Source organism: Oryctolagus cuniculus, chromosome 13 (assembly GCF_051225735.1).
Source record: "Oryctolagus cuniculus isolate XC-2025 breed Fujian yellow rabbit chromosome 13, ASM5122573v1, whole genome shotgun sequence".
NCBI classification, from domain to species: Eukaryota; Metazoa; Chordata; class Mammalia; order Lagomorpha; family Leporidae; genus Oryctolagus; species Oryctolagus cuniculus.
Window position 1 is genome coordinate 18,880,608 of NC_142879.1, and position 17,356 is coordinate 18,897,963.

The 17,356-nt window shown below is 63.1% G+C and overlaps 2 protein-coding genes across 11 annotated transcripts in view; one reads left to right on the forward strand and one right to left on the reverse strand.

The window, feature by feature from the left end:
* Positions 1–17,356, forward strand: part of ADORA1 (adenosine A1 receptor) — an 83,921-nt gene that overhangs the window by 22,414 nt on the left and 44,151 nt on the right. For 8 of the 9 annotated variants that reach the window (XM_089311324.1, XM_089311322.1, XM_089311326.1 and 5 more), the window contains one exon: positions 6,494–8,197. The exons of the other annotated variant lie outside the window; for it this stretch is intronic. In XM_089311324.1, the coding sequence (XP_089167450.1) occupies positions 6,494–7,139 (646 nt within the window). In that variant the 3' untranslated portion in view covers positions 7,140–8,197. Of the gene's footprint in view, positions 1–6,493; positions 8,198–17,356 lie in introns of those variants that run through there. 9 annotated transcript variants of the gene reach the window in all.
* Positions 8,488–15,747, reverse strand: MYBPH (myosin binding protein H). 2 transcript variants are annotated; one of them, XM_008268559.5, is made up of 11 exons: positions 15,211–15,747; positions 14,994–15,128; positions 14,306–14,473; positions 11,938–12,026; positions 11,510–11,705; positions 11,189–11,328; positions 10,558–10,717; positions 9,649–9,785; positions 9,348–9,534; positions 9,093–9,132; positions 8,488–8,736 (listed from the first exon to the last, which is right to left on the reverse strand). In XM_008268559.5, the coding sequence occupies exons 1-10, from the start codon at positions 15,488–15,490 to the stop codon at positions 9,116–9,118; spliced, it is 1,509 nt and encodes a 502-aa protein (XP_008266781.2). In that variant the 5' UTR covers positions 15,491–15,747; the 3' UTR covers positions 8,488–8,736; positions 9,093–9,115. The 2 variants fall into 2 exon arrangements, with proteins under 2 accessions (XP_008266781.2, XP_008266782.2); XM_008268560.5 differs by having other exon boundaries at positions 8,488–8,739; positions 15,211–15,569.

A 17,356-nucleotide genomic window follows, 5' to 3' on the forward strand; every position in this document is an offset into this window, starting at 1 on the left:
TCCCTGCCTGCCCAGGCCCTGTGTTCGTCACTCCGTGGCATCGTGGGCTTCTCCCGTTCTGAAAGCCAGTCCTTGATGTGTCTACAGAGCCCTCCTCTGAGGCTGTGGGCAGTTGGGCCCCCCGTGGAAGTGACCTTGAACTGTTCATGAGGCAAAGGGGCCAGGGAGGAGCTGGACACACACACGGCAGCTGCCGGAGGTGGCAGGTAGCGTCTGGGGTGGCACCTCCGGCCAGCGGAGCCTCTGCAGGCCTCAACGTAGGCAGGGACAGCACCGAGGCCCGGTGCTGCTGGGGACGTGTCAGTGGCTGGCTGGTGGCCTGGTGGCACTTGGGCAGAGGCGCGTGTCACTGCAGCCCTGTGTCCCGGCGGGGAGCCGAGGCTGTCTGATGCGGCAGGGGATCCTTGGAACAGCCAGGGCTCTGTAATTGCCTCTGGGGCTAGGGCCAAGCCTTGCTAATCTGATTGTCTCTAATTGAGCAGCAGCCGCTTAGGCCTTATCTCTGCTTCCCCGAGATGTGCTCCTGGTAGTTCTTCAATCAGTTGTTTCTGAGTAAGTGGGTGTATGGCTTTGTTAATTCACGTTTGCCTGCCTGCATTCATTCATTCATTCAACAAATGGTTCTTGCACGGTCTCCTGGGGGTGCCGTGGTGGACACGCAGTCAGGCATCCGTGCTGGTGGGCTTTTGTGTTCTAGTGGAGAGAAATGCAGTCAATCCACGGACGCATTCACAGGGCCGGGGAGGTATGGGCTCTAGGGAGGACGCTGAACCTGGCAAGAGGCTGTTCTGGCGGGGGGTCCAGAATCTTCTGGGAGGAGGCGACATCTGAGCTGCGACCTGAGTGAGGAGAGAGCAGGTCGCGCAGTGGCCAACCGCGCATGGAGAGGAGTCTGGGCAGCGTGGAGTTGCTGGCTCGAGGGAAGCGCAGGGCCCTTAGGGGGAAGGGGTCCAGGAGCCTTGGGGGATGCGACTGTCCCCCCATTTCCCCTCTCCCCTAGAAATCTGCTGCCCCCAGCGCAGGGCCCTTGGCTCACGAGCGAGGAGGGGCGAGCGAGATGGCTCCACCGCCGAGGGAGGTGGGCTCTGCGGCTCCTTCGCTGAAATAGCTTCCCCTCGCCGGCGCCGTGGCTCACTAGGCTAATCCTCCACCTTGCGGCGCCGGCACACCGGGTTCTAGTCCCGGTCGGGGCGCCGGATTCTGTCCCGGTTGCCCCTCTTCCAGGCCAGCTCTCTGCTATGGCCAGGGAGTGCAGTGGAGGATGGCCCAGGTGCTTGGGCCCTGCACCCCATGGGAGACCAGGAAAAGCACCTGGATCCTGGCTCCTGCCATCGGATCAGCGCGGTGCGCTGGCTGCAGCAGCGGCCATTGGAGGGTGAACCAACGGCAAAGGAAGACTGTCGCTCCCCGTCTTCGTGGGGGAACGACACAGGACCCTGCGCTGTTCTTTCGTCTGCTCGGCCCTCCCTGGGTTTGCTGCTGGTTCTTCCCGGGTTGGCTACTATCCCTTCCACCTCCGTGGAAGGGCAGTTCCCCCTGGCCGCATTCCCCACTTCCGCAGGGGAGCGGCACACCGCCGGCCGGCTCTCTGGGGGGCTGCACGGGTGTTCCTTCAGCTAGATGTTCCCCATAGATGTTCCCGGTGCATGCCGTCTCTCTCCTCCTTCATAGTCCTCCTCCGCCAATCCTAACTTGGCTGCCCACACGCCGAGTACGCTGCTCTCCAATCAGGAGCAAGTCCTACAGTTTATTGGTTGAACTGGAGGCAGCTGGGTAGAAGCTGTTCTCTCCTCTCCCAGCGCCATATTGTAGGAGAGCAGATGCATAGAATAAGTCTTAATTCCAGTAACTTAGTCTAGTCCGAGCTGCTCCCCACAGAGGAGAGCAGATGCATAGAATAAGTCCTAATTCGAGTAACTTAGTCTAGTCCGGATTGCTCCCCACAGAAGACCTTTCTCTCTCTGTCTCTCTCTCTCACTGTCCACTCTGCCTGTCAAAAAAAAAAAAAAAAAGAAATAGCTTCCCCAGGACCTCGGTGTCTATGGGGGCTGCTCTGGCCCTCCTCCCTGAGACCCCACCCCAGCACTTGGACTCCTGCTTGGCTGGCCCCTGGGTAACTCCCGCCCTGCTGTCTCCTTGGAGAAGGAAGAGGAGGGGCCCTGCCCGCTCTGCCCGCCTTGGCCCAGGACCCCCTGTGTCCCTCCTCTGAATTGATCTGGTTTGTTTAAGCCTGTGTTTGGCATCTCTGCCGCCTGTCTCCCGCCTCCAGGACAAAGGATGCTGGCAGGAGCGCCTGCTTTCTTCCGTGTTCCCAAACCAGAGCTTCGGGGCCCTGGCACCTGAAATGTCTGCTTCCTGAGTGAAAGGGGCGGCGCCTAGACAGCCGGTAGCCACCAGAGAGAACAAGCAGGCCACGTGGTCCCGGGGTCTGCCGGTGCTGGCCAGGCTTGTCTCAAGCACCCCAACCACGGCTCCTGCCTCCTGCTCCAGGCCTCCGTCTCCCTAAGTGGCGGGACTGGGGCCAGTGCAGGCTTTGGACTGGGTCCCATCTCAGCCTCACAGCTTCTGTCTCTGCTTCTTCCGGGCTGAGTGGCCTTGGGCGTGTTGCCCTGTCTCTCTGGTTCTCAGTTGCTGGAGCTAGGAATGGGGATACGAAAGGCACAGGTAAAGTCTGGGGGAAAGCGGAGCGAATGCCATCTCGCTGCTGTCCAGCAGTTGCCCGTTATCTGAGCCCTCCTGCGCAGCCCCGCCAGGGTGTCGGGGAGGAACCCACGGCTGCCTTGCTGTGCCCTCTTTGGACATGGGAGCTGCATGTGCACACGGTGCCACATCCCTTCTGTGGAGCCAGGCCCGCCCTGGCAGCTCTAACAGCTCAGCAGCAGCCCCTCTGCCATCTCTCTCGCTCTTGGGGTCCCCACTGCCCCCTAGCTCACCAGGTGCCCCGCCTTCCCATGCTGCCATCATCAATAAGAAGATACTGGCTGGTAGGCGCATTCACACACTGCAAACAGAGCAGTAGTCCCCTGTCCCACCTCGGTCGCTGGGGCTGGTGAGGCCCCCACTCCGGTGCATGCCTGGAAGGTGCAGCCTCTGCTTCCCTTTCCCACGTCTGGGGAGAGGTGCGTCTCTCCCCTGCCCTGGGCCCTTCCTGTGAGAGCTGGCCCCACCTCAGCCAAGGTCCTGGCTCCAGACCTTTCCCACCAAGGAGAAAATAGCAAGAAAAACAGATGGGAGCTGATACCGTGCACTGCAGGGTCTGCTGGGACCAGGTTCTGGAGGAGCCCCAGGAAAGCTTTAACCCCAGGGCTCCAGGCAGTCAGGAAGGGTGAGGGGAGGGTGGGAGGAGGAGGCCCCTCCCCAGCCCAAAGCTGCCTCCTTCCCCCACCCAAGACCCCGTCGGTGTCTCCCTCCCCATCCTCCATAGGCCATGGGGACCCAGATGCAGGTCCTTGGCTGGGCGACAGCTCCTGGGGGCTCCCGGCCCACCCCTGGGTCGGGCCAGTGCCCTCCTTGGACGGCACCCAGACAGGGCCACGGTAAAGCTCCCAGGCAAGGGCTCTTCCACACCTGAGGCCTCACAGTTGCCCTGGGGCCCTGCAGCAGGCCGCAGGGCTGCTCCCGGGGTCCCAGCCCCTGGGGAGTGGCTCCCTGGTGCGGCACAGCTGGGTATGGCCACCTGAGACCACACCCAGCAAGGGCTGTGTCCGTGGCAAATGTGATGCCAAGGAGACAAGTGATGGGCCGTGGGGAGGACAGGATGCCTGCCCCCCCCCTCCTGCTGGAACCCTGCTGGCCGCAGGAAGCTGGAGCTGGGACCTGGCCCCACCCTCCACCTGTTGCTGGTGAGGACGCACCGTCCTCTGGTCCCTCCCCATAGATTCATACCCAGAGTTCGCCTCCTTCTTCCTCTTCTAGATTTATTTTATTTATTGGAAAGGCAGAGTGATAGAGAAAGAGACTGAGAGACAGAAAGAAAAAGTCATCTTCCACCCTCTGGTTCACACCCCAAAGTGGCCACCACAGATGGGGCTGGGCCAGGCCGAATCCAGGAGCCTGGAACTCCATCCGGGTGTCCCACGTGAATGGCAGGGCACAAGGACTTGGGCCATCATCCATTGCCTCCCAAGATGCCTTAGCAGGAAGCTGGACCAGAAGCGGAGCAGCCGGTACTGGAACTGGGGCTCCAGTGCGGTTTGCTGGCATCACAGCCTGCCCCACCACAGCGCTAGCCCTTTCTCTTTCATTGTGCTTATTTATTGCCATCTACTTCAGCTGGGTCAGAAACCGGGGAGCCTGGACTCGGGCTGGCGCTCTGACAGGGACGCGGGCATTGCGCCTGTTGTGCCACAGCGCCCCCTGCCTGCCCAGAGCTTCCTTGGTAGTGTCTGGGAGGACCTGATGGTATCTAGGAGTGAGAGCCTCGGAGCCGTCCTGAGCAAAGCCAGAGGGGAGCCTCTGGGCTGTGTTTGCCGAGCATCCGGAGACCCTGGACTTCTCCCAGGAGCAAGTGCATTTAGGGGCGTGGAGGGGTCAGGGCTGGGCAGAGCAGCACCAGCGGGGAGCCCCCGGAGCAGCTGCACCTGCAACGTTCCGTGGGGTCCTCAGCCTGGGCAGCAGGTCTCGTCTTCCAGAGGGGGCACTGAGCTGGGGGGGGCCCTTGTGCTTTGCCATGGGGGGCATGGATTTGGCTGCTCTGCCGAGGATGGGAAAGGGGTGGAATCGGTTTCCACTGCAGCTCGCGTCTAAGAAACACGAGTGAGGCACGAGGGAACAGGTCAGCTCCCGAGGTCGGGGGCCTGGGGGTGCAAGGGTGCCACCATGGCCCAGTAGGGAGGGGGCAGTGCTCTGAAGGGTCTCTGAGTCCCCTGGAATGATAAGGAGAGGGGGAGCGGGGTCCTGGATGTCCCTGCTGGCACTCCTCTTTCTATGGGGGGGCGAGGGGGCGCCTGTCTTCTCCTGCCCTCCAGATTATCCCCCTGCACTGTTGGCCAGGGCATGAGGGGCCTGCAGCAGACGGTCAGGCATTCTGGCATCCAGCCCCCGGGGGGCTCAGGAGCTGTTTGCCTGGCAGGAGGGCGCTCGTCCATCTCTGGAGGCTGCCCTGGAAAATAACAACTGGGCACGCTCAGCGGCTCCTGTGTGGGGCTGGGCAGCCCCAGCCCTTGGCATCCACTCCAAGGGCAGTGTGCGGGCCGGGTTGGTATAAAGGGAAGCAGGGAGCCCCTGAGCCTGTAAAACCCGCCTCCCTCATGAGGGGGAGGGCCCCTGCCGCGCCCCCACCCCTTCCTGATAGGAGGCGGCTTGGACGGCCCCTCCCTTCACAAATTCTTTATCTCCCTGGAAGGACGCATTAGGGCCTGCAGTTGTCTGTTCAAGCCCTGACTTTTGTGTTGTCTGCCTCTCTCCCCGGGAGCTCTGGGGAGGCACAGAACCACGGAGTCCCTGAGAGATGCTTGCTGAGCGGTACGCGACAGCATGGAAGTTTCTAGCACATGGTAGAGGCTCAGCGAACATCTTTCTCTCCTGAGATCATTCCCAGTCAGTCCAGGGTGCAGGGCTGGTTCTTCTTTTAAAATTTATTTTATTTGTTTGAGAGGCAGAGTGGCAGAGAGAGAGACAGGGAGACGGAGAGAGGAAAAAGTCTTCCCACCTGCTGGTTCACTCACCCAATGGCCACAACAGACCGAAGCCTGGAGCCTGGAGCTGCATCCAGGTCTCCCACGTGGGTGCAGGGACTCGAGCACTCGGGCCATCCTCCGCTGCTTTCCCAGGGGCATTAGCAGGGAGCTGGGCCGGGAGTGGAGCAGCCGGGACTCACACTGGTGCTCATACGAGCCATCAGCTGCAAGCAGTGCCTTGGCCCACTGCTCCACAGCAAGGACCCTACCAAGAGCAGGGGTCTCCACACCAACCTTTTTGGGGAATGGGAGTAAAGACAGAGGTGGAGACGGGGTGGTGGCATGGGCAGGGGTGGACGGGGCAGAGTCAACAGAAGGGGGTGTAGGAGGCTTTGCTTAGGACGCTGGTGTCAGCCGGCCCAGCGAAGGGGTGGTTTGCCGATCGCCTGGCCGTGTGGGGCAGTGTCGGGGTGTTAGGAAGCACTTCTGTGGGCCCTGGGCTCGTCATGGGTCTCCGTGAGGCCTCGGTTTCCTCAGCTTTCAAATGGGCAGTCTTCACATTGCCAGAGATTTCAGAAACCACCAGGGACATGACAAAGCTGCGACGAGATGGTGGGGCAGGGCGAGGGGAGTACCCAGCACCTGTGAACAATTTTCACTCGTGTCTTTTCCTTAAAACTCCTGATTAGCCTTGGCTATTTTCAGCCATGATTTTATCACGGATCGGCGTCCCTCTCTGTGCAGGAGAAGGGAGCCGGTGCACTGTCCTGGATCCTGGTGGACGCGTGCACCCCCCACCTCCACCCTGCCCGCTCACCGGGGCCCAGGAGGCTCTCCGGAGAGCTGCAGCCCCTCACTCTGCCCCTTGCCCGCAGGTACAAGGCGGTGGTGACGCCGCGCAGGGCGGCGGTGGCCATCGCCGGCTGCTGGATCCTCTCGCTCGTGGTGGGCCTGACGCCCATGTTCGGCTGGAACAACCTGCGGGAGGTGCAGCGGGCCTGGGCGGCCAACGGCAGCGTCGGGGAGCCGGTGATCAAGTGCGAGTTCGAGAAGGTCATCAGCATGGAGTACATGGTGTACTTCAACTTCTTCGTGTGGGTGCTGCCCCCGCTACTGCTCATGGTCCTCATCTACCTGGAGGTCTTCTACCTGATCCGCCGGCAGCTCAGCAAGAAGGCGTCGGCCTCCTCCGGAGACCCGCACAAGTACTACGGCAAGGAGCTGAAGATCGCCAAGTCGCTGGCCCTCATCCTCTTCCTCTTCGCCCTCAGCTGGCTGCCCCTGCACATCCTGAACTGCGTCACCCTCTTCTGCCCGTCCTGCCAGAAGCCCAGCATCCTCGTCTACACCGCCATCTTCCTCACGCACGGCAACTCGGCCATGAACCCCATCGTCTACGCCTTCCGCATCCACAAGTTCCGGGTCACCTTCCTCAAGATCTGGAACGACCACTTCCGCTGCCGGCCTGCACCCGCCGGTGACGGCGACGAGGACCTCCCGGAAGAGAAGCCCAACGACTAGGCGCTGCCCTCTGCTCTTCCAGCCCAGCCGGTCCTCCCCTCCCCTCCGCCCCAAGGGGCCCCTTCCCAAAGGAGTGCACCCCTGCACCCCGGGGCTCGGAGTGGGGAGGGAATCCGCGCCCCAGGGCGCGAGGAGCGTCTTGAGCCCACCCACCTGCCTGACCGTCCCAGGAGTGAGCAGGGCCCCCGTTCAAGGGCTGGGTGGTCCCCGGGGAGGCTGGGTGTGCAGAGGGGCCGTGTGGGCGGATGAGGCTGCCTGGACTTCTGCGCCAGGCAGGGGTCTGCTTGTTGGGGTGTTGGTGATGCAGAAGACAGGATGCTCTCCGGGAGGGAGGGGAGCAGCACGTGGGGAGGGGGTGTCTTGGCCTTGCTTTCTCTGCGCAGCAGAAGGGGCTCAGAAGCAGCTAAGGGACAGGACTCAAGGAGCCTCCATCCCCACCTCCAAGGACTCTGCCCAGGGCCGTGCCAGGTGCCAGGCGGCCGGCTCAGGATCGCACTTTGGAGAGGCAGAAAGAGTGGGTCCAAAAATCATTTCTGACCTGGGCTTTTATTCTGCACCAGCCCTTGGACTGTGGGCAGGGGTGGAGTGGTGGGTGCTGGCCTCACACAGCCACCAGGCGGCAGCACTGAGCCCTCCTTGCCCTGCACCTCGCTGGGCGGCGCCTGGCTGTGCCAGCCGGATGGCACCGTGTATACTGCCCAATGGAGGGGGAACCCCAGTCATGCCAACATGCTGCCTGCCAGCCCCCCCCCCCGGAAGACGAAGAGGGGAAGGGTCCCTGCAGGCCTGGTCGGTGCTCACCGGGGCACCTGCGGGGTGGGAAGTGGCGGGCAAGGACTGGCCGGAGACCGCTCTCGAGGAAGGTCCACTGGACCTTAGATGCCCAAAGCTCAGGCTGGGGCTTTGGGACGCTCTTGACAGATGGACTCCAGGCATTTAGGGATCTGGGAAAGGCCTGGCCTGCAGCCTCTGTGCACAGGGCCTGCTGGAAGGGGTTCTAGACCCTTCTGTTGGAGGCGGGTGTGAGGCCATGAGGCTAATAAAAGACCGGACCCTGGCGGAGATCATGTGCTGTCAGGGGCGTGGGGGCGGCGGGGCGGCCTCTGGGAGAAGCAGTAGTGGGGAGGGGATGCGGAGGCTGTGGGAGCCGAGGTTCCCTCCAGGGTGTGTCTGTTGCCATGGTTACGCATCCAGGTGGCAAAGCCCGAATCAGACGGCAAGAGCCTGAACATGCATGTGTCGGGAAAGTCCCCGTGACATCCAGAGCCCCCTCCCACGGCCCCCTCCTCATGGGGACATTCGATGGCGCCCGGGCGACCCCGTCTTTCACGCTCAGAGAGGCCCCTCCTGCTACACCACAACGCCTTTATTTGAGGGCTTCCTGCCCAGCACACAACGCTGCAGCCCTCTCCAACCCCCACACCCTCTGGGTCCCATGCACCCTGGAAGCCTGGGACGCCAGCCTTGGCGGGGAGGGGCCAGCGGCAGCGGCAAAGACGGTCCCACGAGCCGGGGCTGTGGACTAGGGTGCCTTGGGCCTCTGTGGAGTCAGATCCCGGGCCTGGGCTTGGGGGTCGGATCCTAAAGGCTGTGGCACCTGCTTGGAGAAGGTGCTCGGTGAGCCTGGTGCAGGCAGAGCTCAGCACTACTGCCAGAGGTGCCAGTGGGGGCAGCAGGGGCGGCACTGTCTTCCCTCCCCAGACCTCCCTCCCCAGCCTGCCCCCGCAGTTCTAGATGCTTCCCGATCCAGAGCTGCAGAACCAAGCCTGGGAGGGGAGGCAGGGCAGGGGCTCCAGGTCCCCACTGCTCTGTGAGGAATCCCCTTGCTTAAAGTCACTCGGAGCCGGGCGTGACCAGCATTGCCCGGCCCTTCGGTGTCACGCGTGTTTCTGCACATGCGTGCTAGCTGCCTGTGCCTGCACGTGTGCTCCCCTCCCTGGCCCAGCCGCTCACCTGCCTTCTCCTCCCGCAGCTGCTCAGTGTGTGGCCGAGGCTGGAAGAGAACCTGCAGGTTAGAGCCTGGGGGAGGACGGGGTGGAGGGGAACCGGAGGGGCTCCAGGTTACACGCCCTCTCCACGCCCCCACCCCACCTCGCACTGGGAAAGGCGCTCAGACAGCCCTGCCTGGGACTCCCCTTCTCTGCTGCCTGGGTTCGCAGCTCCCAGCAGGTGGCTCCTCTCATTCTTGAACCCTCCTCAGACCCTCACCTTTGATCTCCAGCCGGCACTCCACGGAGGCCTCCCCCAGCGCATTGACAGCCTTGCAGGTGTAGACGCCTGAGTCAAAGGGGCTGGGCTTGCGGATCTCCAGGGTGCAGACCCCCTGGTCAGAGACGGCCCGGTACTTGGGGTCACCCTGGATGTTCATCTTGTTCTTCATCCAGATGATCTTGGGCTGGGAGACAGGGTCAGGGCAGAGCTGGGAAGGCTGTGGCTGGGATGGGGCCATCCTCGGGGTTGGGTGGAGAGGCCTGGGGGATCCCGCCCCCGCAGCCCGCCGGCCCCTCACCTTGGGCGATGCCCGGACACTGCAGAACAGCTGGGTGCTGTAGCCAGGTGTGGAGGTGCGGTCAGCCAGGGGCTGTGTGAACGAGGGAGCTTCTGAGAAGTCTCGCTCCACGAATCCTTTGGGTTTGGCCACGATAGCTGGGATAGGGGAGAAAATGGGGCAGAGAGGGTCCGGGGGCACATTAGGATCGGCCTCATTCTCATCGTTGTGCAGCAAGGCGTGGCTGAAAGATGGAATCCAGAGAGAGGGGAACGCCTCCCAGCGGCGGAGGACAGAGAGGAGAGGGCGGGCCAGAGGCGGGCTGACCTGGCGGGAGGTGGACTCAGAATCCAGGACACCACATTTTGTGTCTGTCTGTCCCTGGGGAGCTGAGTGGCTTTCCTTTCTTAAACAAGAACTTCTTCCGAGTTCTATGCAGCCCAGGCTGATATTAAAAAGGGTGCATCTGCTGGAGCCCACGCAGCCATGGGCGAGGGAGGCATTGGAGCACGCAGGGCCACAGGGAGAAAGGCCTGGGACTTGATGCTCGGTGCCTGCTGCACACGGCCAAAGAGCACAGCAAATGCCGGAGGCTCTCTGCCCACAGGCACGTGGCCCTGCCACCAAGGTCCCCTGGGACCCAGTGACTGTGGTATTGGCAGAATAAGTGCACGGCCTCCTGCTCATTTGCATGGGTCTGCTGTGATGCATTTGTTAAAATCCGTCCGCTGCATCCATTACTTTCACGCCACGGCAGTGTGTGCGCATGCGTGCATGTGTGCCTCTGTGTGTGCGTGAGGGTGTGAGGGTGTGTGTGTGCACACATGTGTGTCAGCACCAGGGAAGGGGAGGGCAGCAAAAGTCCCAGGGAGCAGGCACCCAGGAGAAGGCAGAGAGACTGGAGACCCCCCGGAGGCCAGCTGCACCCACCTGCCTTCTGGATGTGGGCAAGCTCCTTGGTGACCGCGGCCGAGTCGCTGAGCCCACACAGGTTTTCAGAGAAGACCCGGAAGGAGTAGGAGTTACCGATGATGAGGTCGGAGACGGTGCAGGTGGTAGGGTGGTAGCGCTCCAGCACCGTGAACCATTGCTGCGGGGGGCGGACTGGCCGGTCACCCTCACCCCCTCCCCCGTCCTCGCCCTCCCAGCTGACGCCCCAACCTGGGGAGACTGAAGCAGCCGATTTAGACCTGGGGGACCTTGAGTTGGGACAGGAGGCCCCTGGGGGACCTCTCTGGGGTCCTCGGAGAATTCTCAGCCTTGTTACTCAAAGTGCGGCCGGATGCACAATCTGAGCGTCCCCTGGGGACTTCTAGCAGGGCGGGGTCTCAGCCCCACCCAGACCGCCCCTGAGCAAAGCTCCCAAGTGAGCTCTCCGCACAGGAAGTCTCCAGCACTGCGGCTGCCAAGCTTGGGCAGAAGGGAAAGTGGAGCCGAGAGAGGACGAGTCCTGCCCAGGCTTCCCCCGCCCATCCTGGAGTCTGGGTGGGTGGTCCTTAGCTGACTCAGCGGGGGGCCTTCCGCTCCCTCTCCGGACCCCACCTCACCCCTGCAGCCTCACCCCTGTCTTTTTGTCCGCCTTCTGCACCGTGTAGCCCAGGAGCTCCGTGTTGCCTGTGTCCTGGGGCGGGGTCCACTCGAGGGCAGCGTTGCAGCCCCAGACATCCAACAGCTTGATGCTGATGGGCGGCCCAGGCTTCTCTGCAGGACCAGAGGGCAACCGTGAGCACAGCAGGGCTGCACTTGCCGCTGAGTCCCCACACCCTGGATTTGGCTCCTGCCACACTCCCTTAGCCGTGCTCTCCCAGCCATCAGCCCCGTCAGGGGGAGGATCAGGGAGCTCTGGTCCCCGTGAGGCAGCCTTGTCTCCCTGGCCCCGTACCGATCACCAGGATGTCGATGGCTGCCTTGGCCTCCAAGCCTTCCAGCCGCACGGTGAGCTCGTAGCGACCGGAGTCAGAGCGCTGGGCCGAGCGGATGAAGAGGATGGAGTCCTGGTCCCCGCTGCGCACATTCATGCGTTTGGTGTCCAGGGCCTGGCCGTTGTGTGTCCACGAGGCCTGGGGCTTGGGCTTCCCCTGACAGGAAGGAGCCCTCAGGGTGAGCGCGGGCAGGGGCAGCGGCCCACACCCACCCCGTGCCCGGGAGCCCCACTGGTCTCAGCCTCAGGAGCTGTCCTCAGCCAGGTCCCCTGGGGGCTGCCTGCCTGTCCTGGGGCTGTGCACAGTGGAGAGTGGAGGAGGCCATCCTGGCGGGGCCCAGCTAGACTCCCAGGGGACTCCGGACATTTCCCAGGCTCCAGGCACCCACCTGGAAGGGGATCTGCAGGTTGATGGCCTCTCCCACATGGCGGAGGTAGGTCTGACGGAGGTGGCGGGGGACGCGGATCTTGGGGGCCTCTGCCTCGGAGCAAAGAGTCTAGGCTTAGCACAGCAGTGGGACAGCTGGTGAGGGCAGAGGCCTGCAGGAAGGCTCCTGGGTGTGTCCCAGCTGCCTCCTCTCACCCCCCCCCAACCTGATCTAGGGGCCCAAATCCCAGTGAGGTCTTCTGGGAGCTGAGAGCCGGCTGCTGGCCGGGCAGGGCAGGGCTGCCGTGGTGTGAACTGGTAGGCATCCCGGGCACTCCCGCGGCGCCTTGACCCTGCCAGGCTGGGATTTGCCACACAGCCCAGGCATTCCCCAACTCCGGACGGTCCTGGCGGCCTCTCGGTCTCCCCCTGGTGGGGAGCAGGTGCTGCACCTGTTGTACTGCACTCCTGGGCTAGGCGACTGAGCCTCCTGCCTGCGAAGCCAGCACCCAGCACCCAGCACCTGGCACAGCCCAGGACTTTCCAAGCAGCCCCGGGAACCCTGTTTTCCTATTCCTCTGTCTCCAGGCCCTATTGGAAGGATTCAGATGCTTCCCTGATGCACCCCTCCCACAACCTTTCCATCTCGCAGCTGGCAGGTCCTTCCTGGACTGTTCCAGCCCCCTGCCTTGGTAGGGAGTCACCTTACACCCACCTAACCAGGGGCACCCACTGCAGCCACCAGGCAATACCAGGGAAGCTGTCGAAGCCACTGCCCCTCCCCCTGGCTGGGTGCTGGGGCCAGGGCTGGGGCTCCTCAGGGGCAAACAGGTGGCCACAGTTGGCTGGTGGCACGCAGGGTGCGGAGGAGACAGTGAGAAGGGACAGTGTGTCTCCGAGGATTAGCTGAGCGGGCACTGGGCTCGGGAGCATCAGGCTTGGAACGCTCCTGGGGCAGCTGCAGGGGGTCAGGAATGCTTGGCAGCCCCAGGTGGCCGGGAGGGACAGCTGGGCAGGGAGGGTCCTGGACGGGGCCCCACCCTGTCCTGCCCACAAGGAGCCTGGCCGCTCCCTGCTCGCTCATGGCCTCCCCCGCCTCTTCTCTCCAGGAAATCCCCTCCTCTCCTGCCAGAGGAATTTGAATGGAGAAAGGGTGCTGCGTCTGGCTGGTTCCTCCGACGCGCTAGACCCGGGAGGCTCCTCTGAGCCTGAGCTCCCCGGGGCCCTGGGGAAGGCCCAGAACCTCCTGACCGGGAGGGTTTACCTTGCACTTGCAGCCTAGAGCCAGCCCAGCCGGGCAGCTGCTGCCCCAGGAGAGCGATGTCTCACCCAGACTCGGGGGCTGGGAGCGTCCTGGGGGTTTGAGAAGTGCCAGAGAAGATGCACGTGGTGGGGGGTGGGGGGACACGAAGCGCTCCCTGGGGGCCTCGAGTGCCGGCATTGCCTCTGAAGGGCTGGGTGATCTTGGGGGAGATCCTGGGCCCCCAGGGGGCCTGCTTGGCTTGGGTGCTCCAGCTGTGAGGATCTAAGCTCCTGAGCCCCAAGGCTGCCCTGCCTCTCAGGCCTAGAGTTGAGGGTTTCCTTGACCCTGAACTTGACCCCTCCTGTGGCCCTGGTACCCTCTCCTCCCAGAGGCTGCCTCCAGGATCCACCCACACCTCTGCCAGGCACTGCCTGCTCTCTTTGGGAGAAATGAGAGGAAGGTGGAGAAGGCTCCGGGCCACCTGCTTGCCCACATCTCTTCTCACCCTGGGGCCCTGTTCTGTCCCCAGAGACCTGAGATCAGACCCAGTGACTCACTGCCATTAAGAGACTGAAACTTGATCGGCCCTGGCAGGGGGCGGGGGCAGCACTGAGACTAATGCACCCTGCAGATAGAAATATCAGCCACGGGGAGAGCAGCTGGCCCCCAGCGCCCAGTGGGTGCTGCCCTCTGGGGATGGAGACGCCTTCGTGGGCATTCTGCAGCCCCTCTGCTTCTTCCCGCCAGGGCCCTCCCGCCGGTTCCAGATCTCGGAGGAGAGGCAGGAACCCGGGCCATAGGAAATGGGGGCATGGAACAAGAATCTCGGGCTGCTGGGGGACGAAGGAGACAGGAGGAGGAAGAGAGAGGGTCTGGGCTCTGGGACCCTGGGAACCTGAGCTTCTTTCTGTTGGTGGGCATCGGGAAGCCCCTTCCCCAGTGCTCGGGCCACTCAGGGAAGTGGCTTCTGTGAACTCCAGAGGCCCCTCGCTGCCCAGGAAGCTGGAACCTTCTACCGGCAAGAGGTGATCGGCTGTGGCCCGTGCGTGTGAGTGTGTGGGGGTGGGGGAGGGGGTGGCTGCCCGGGGCCCTCTGCTTGTTTCTCCATCACATGAGGGCGGGGGGGCAAGGCGAGGAGGGGTCTTACCAATGGTCTCCATGATGTGGATGGGCTGGCCCAGCACGGCCGGGGGGCCGGCGCCCGCCAGGCTCACTGCGATCACGCGCAGGAAGAACTTGTCTCCAAGAGCCAGGTTCCGCACGGTCTGCTGGGTCACCATCAGAGGCCGGGGGTTCACAGGCACCCACTCGGAGGCTGAGGGGCGGGGAGAGCGTGAGGCCTTGGCCGTGCGGCTTCCCTTCTCGCTGGTCATCCGGGGAAGCTGACCCCCCAACTCTGGGCCTGTTCCCCAGCCCCAACTTCTGATTGTGCAGTGGCATCAAAGACACATTCCAGCCCTACAATCGCAGCCAGAGAGGAAGTGGCTGATGGCCCAGAGAGGGCCAGGCATGTTTACGAAGTCACACAGCAAGGCAGGGGGCAGAGGCAGGGGCCAGGCTGAACCTGGCTGTCAGGGCTGGGGCAGCAGCAGCAGGAATTTGGCTGGGTCTCACCACGCCTCCCCTATTTCTGCTCACCATCTCTCCCTCTAACCACCCCCCCCCAGCTCCACGGCCCCTCTCCTGCACCACCCTCCGAGCAGGGTCCTCTGCAGCAGGGGAACCCCAGTGGGGCACGTTGGGCAGGGGCTGGTGCATCCCCGCCTCTGTGAGCCCGGGTCCCGCTGCCCTCCCGAGCCCTCTGCTGGGGTACACCCGGCGCCCCCAGCACGCACCTCCCTCTCGGCGGAGTTCCAGCACGTAGCCCTGGATCCCCAGCTTCCCCAACTTCTCGGGGGGCTCCCAGCTCACGGTCACAGAGCTACTGCTCACGTCCTCCAAGGCCAGCCTCAGGGGGGCACTGGGGATATCTGAGTGGGAAGCCGGGTGAGTGGGGGAGCCCCTCCTCTGCCCGCATCCCCGCCTCCCCAGACCTGCCCCTCCTCTGGTCACCTTCACTGGAGGGTGCAGGCTTAGTGGCTGCGGGGGCTTCTGCGTGGGCTTCTGCGTGGGCTTCTGCGTGGGCTTCTGCATGGGCTTCTGCAGGGGCTGCGGGGGCCTCGGGGGCAGGCGCCTGAGAGGCAGGGTCCTGTGGCTGCGGAGGCTGCCCCTCCGTGGTGGGGCCCGAGGCTTCCGCTTCTCCGGACGGCTCTGTGCTGGGCACCTTGGCAGGCTCAGACGTGGTGTCCTCTGGACCGGAGGCAGGGGCCTCGGAGGCGGCTTTTCCCGTCATTGTTGGGCTGGCTGGGCTCAGGCTGCAGCGAGCAGGGCTCAGCGTGGAGGGCCTGGACCTCCAGGGTGCCTGGGCCACTCTGGTCCAGGCTTATATAGCCAGGGGCCGCCCCACCCCCGCAAACGATTCCCAGCTGTGGGGTCAGGTCAGGCGGGGGGCTGGGAGGGAGGCTTCCAGGCCAGGAATAGCTCTGGGGGAGGAACCACATGGGCCCCTTGAGGCGCGTACTACCTCGGCCATCACCCTGGCCAGGCCTCGCGGCCAGGGTGCTGCTGCCCAGTGTGGGGAGGGCACAGATGGGTGAGCTGGGACATCACTGGGGGCCGGTGCCAGGTGTCCGGGCAGTGGAGAGAGCGTCCATCTGGGGACGGACACTGTACCAGGCTCTGTGTGTCTGCCTCTCCTGGCCACCTGTGTCAGGGCTTCTCACCCTGGGGGCTGGGCAGGGACCCTGGAACAAGCCTTCCCCTGGGGTCCGCACTGACCTGGTCCCCACAGGCCCCGGGCTCTCAACTGTTGCCCTGTGTGGTTGAGGAAGTGAGATGGCCAAGGGGGGCCTGGCCTTGGGGGGGGGGGCGGGAGGGGGAGGATCTGTGGGCTGTGCCATAGCACGGCAGGAGGGCAGGACGGACAGAGAGGGGAAGGGGACCCAACTCCTCTTTTCAATCAGGAACCCACCCTGACATACGGAGCCCATTCCGGTGGTAATGGCCTTGGTCCAGTCGTGAGGGACGTGTCCCATGGCCTGATGGTCTGGGAGCCTCTGGTCCACTGTCAGCCTCCCCTGGGCCCACGCTAGGCCTTAGTGCCCCATCCTGTGCGGAGCACCCTTCGTCCTCGGGGGAGGGTAACATCACAGGTGCCTCTGCAGGAAACCAGCTCTCAGAAACTTCTAGATTCTTTGAAGCAAAGGCATTCTCAGTGTGGGGAAAACGAGGCAAGTGTAACCAAGTTTCTAGCTGTTGGGTGGTGACTTTAAAAGCTATAGAATTAAGAACATTTGGGGCCGGCTCTGTGGTGTAGCGGGTAAAGCCGCCGCCTGCAGTGCTGCCATCCCATATGGCCACTGGTTCGGATCCCAGCTGCTCCACTTCCAATCCAGCTCTCTGCCATGGCCTGGGATAGCAGTAGAAGATGGCCCAAGTCCTTGGGCCCCTGCACCCATGTGGGAGACCTGGAAGAAGCTCCTGGCTCCTGGCTTTGAATTGGCTCAGCTCCAGCCGTTTCAGTCAACTGGGGAGTGAACCAGCTGATAAAAGATCTCTCTCTCTCTCTCTCTCTCTCTCTGTCTGCCTCTCCTTCTCTCTCTGTGTAACCCTGACTTTCAAGTAAAATAAGAAATAAATCTTAAAAAAAAAAAAAAAAAGCGAAGTTTGTAGGGAAGGGAGGCAGCCCTGGTGTGGTGACATGGACGATGTGTCCACCAGGCGACCTCCTGGGCTCCATTCCCAAATGCCCGAACCTGTGCCCCTGCGGCCGCAGCAGTAACATGGAGACATAACCAAGTGTTTGTGCAACTCTAAAGTGAAATTTGGGGTACAATGAGAGAACCTCAGCTGCACCCGATAACGCAGGTGACCTCACAGCTCTCCCGGGAGCAAAGACAGCAAGGCACGAGAAATGCAGTCCTCTGCGGTAAGGTCAGAGAGCAAGCAAGGTCAAGGTCAGCACAGAACCGGGGGGGGGGGGGCGGCCTTAGGTGGAGGGCCAGGGGCTGTGACTGTGGGGCCTTCGGGGTGCTGGAGTCTTTGCTTCCTGTCCTGAGTGGTGGCCACACAGATTTTCACTGCACGGGAATTCTTGTTTAACACATACATTCCTCACGCCCCAGTAAGCGTTATGTCCAATGATTTCAAAACAAATACC

Excerpts from the sequence above, each read along its gene's own strand:
- MYBPH (XM_008268559.5), bottom strand. The coding sequence starts at position 15,490 with ATGACGGGAAAAGCCGCCTCCGAGGCCCCTGCCTCCGGTCCAGAGGAC. Across the intron at positions 12,027-14,305 it reads CCACATCATGGAGACCATTG|AGGCCCCCAAGATCCGCGTC; the intron begins GTAAGACCCCTC and ends GCTCCGAGGCAG. Across the intron at positions 9,535-9,648 it reads GTGTCCGGGCATCGCCCAAG|CCCAAGATCATCTGGATGAA; the intron begins GTGAGGGGCCGG and ends CCTGTCTCCCAG.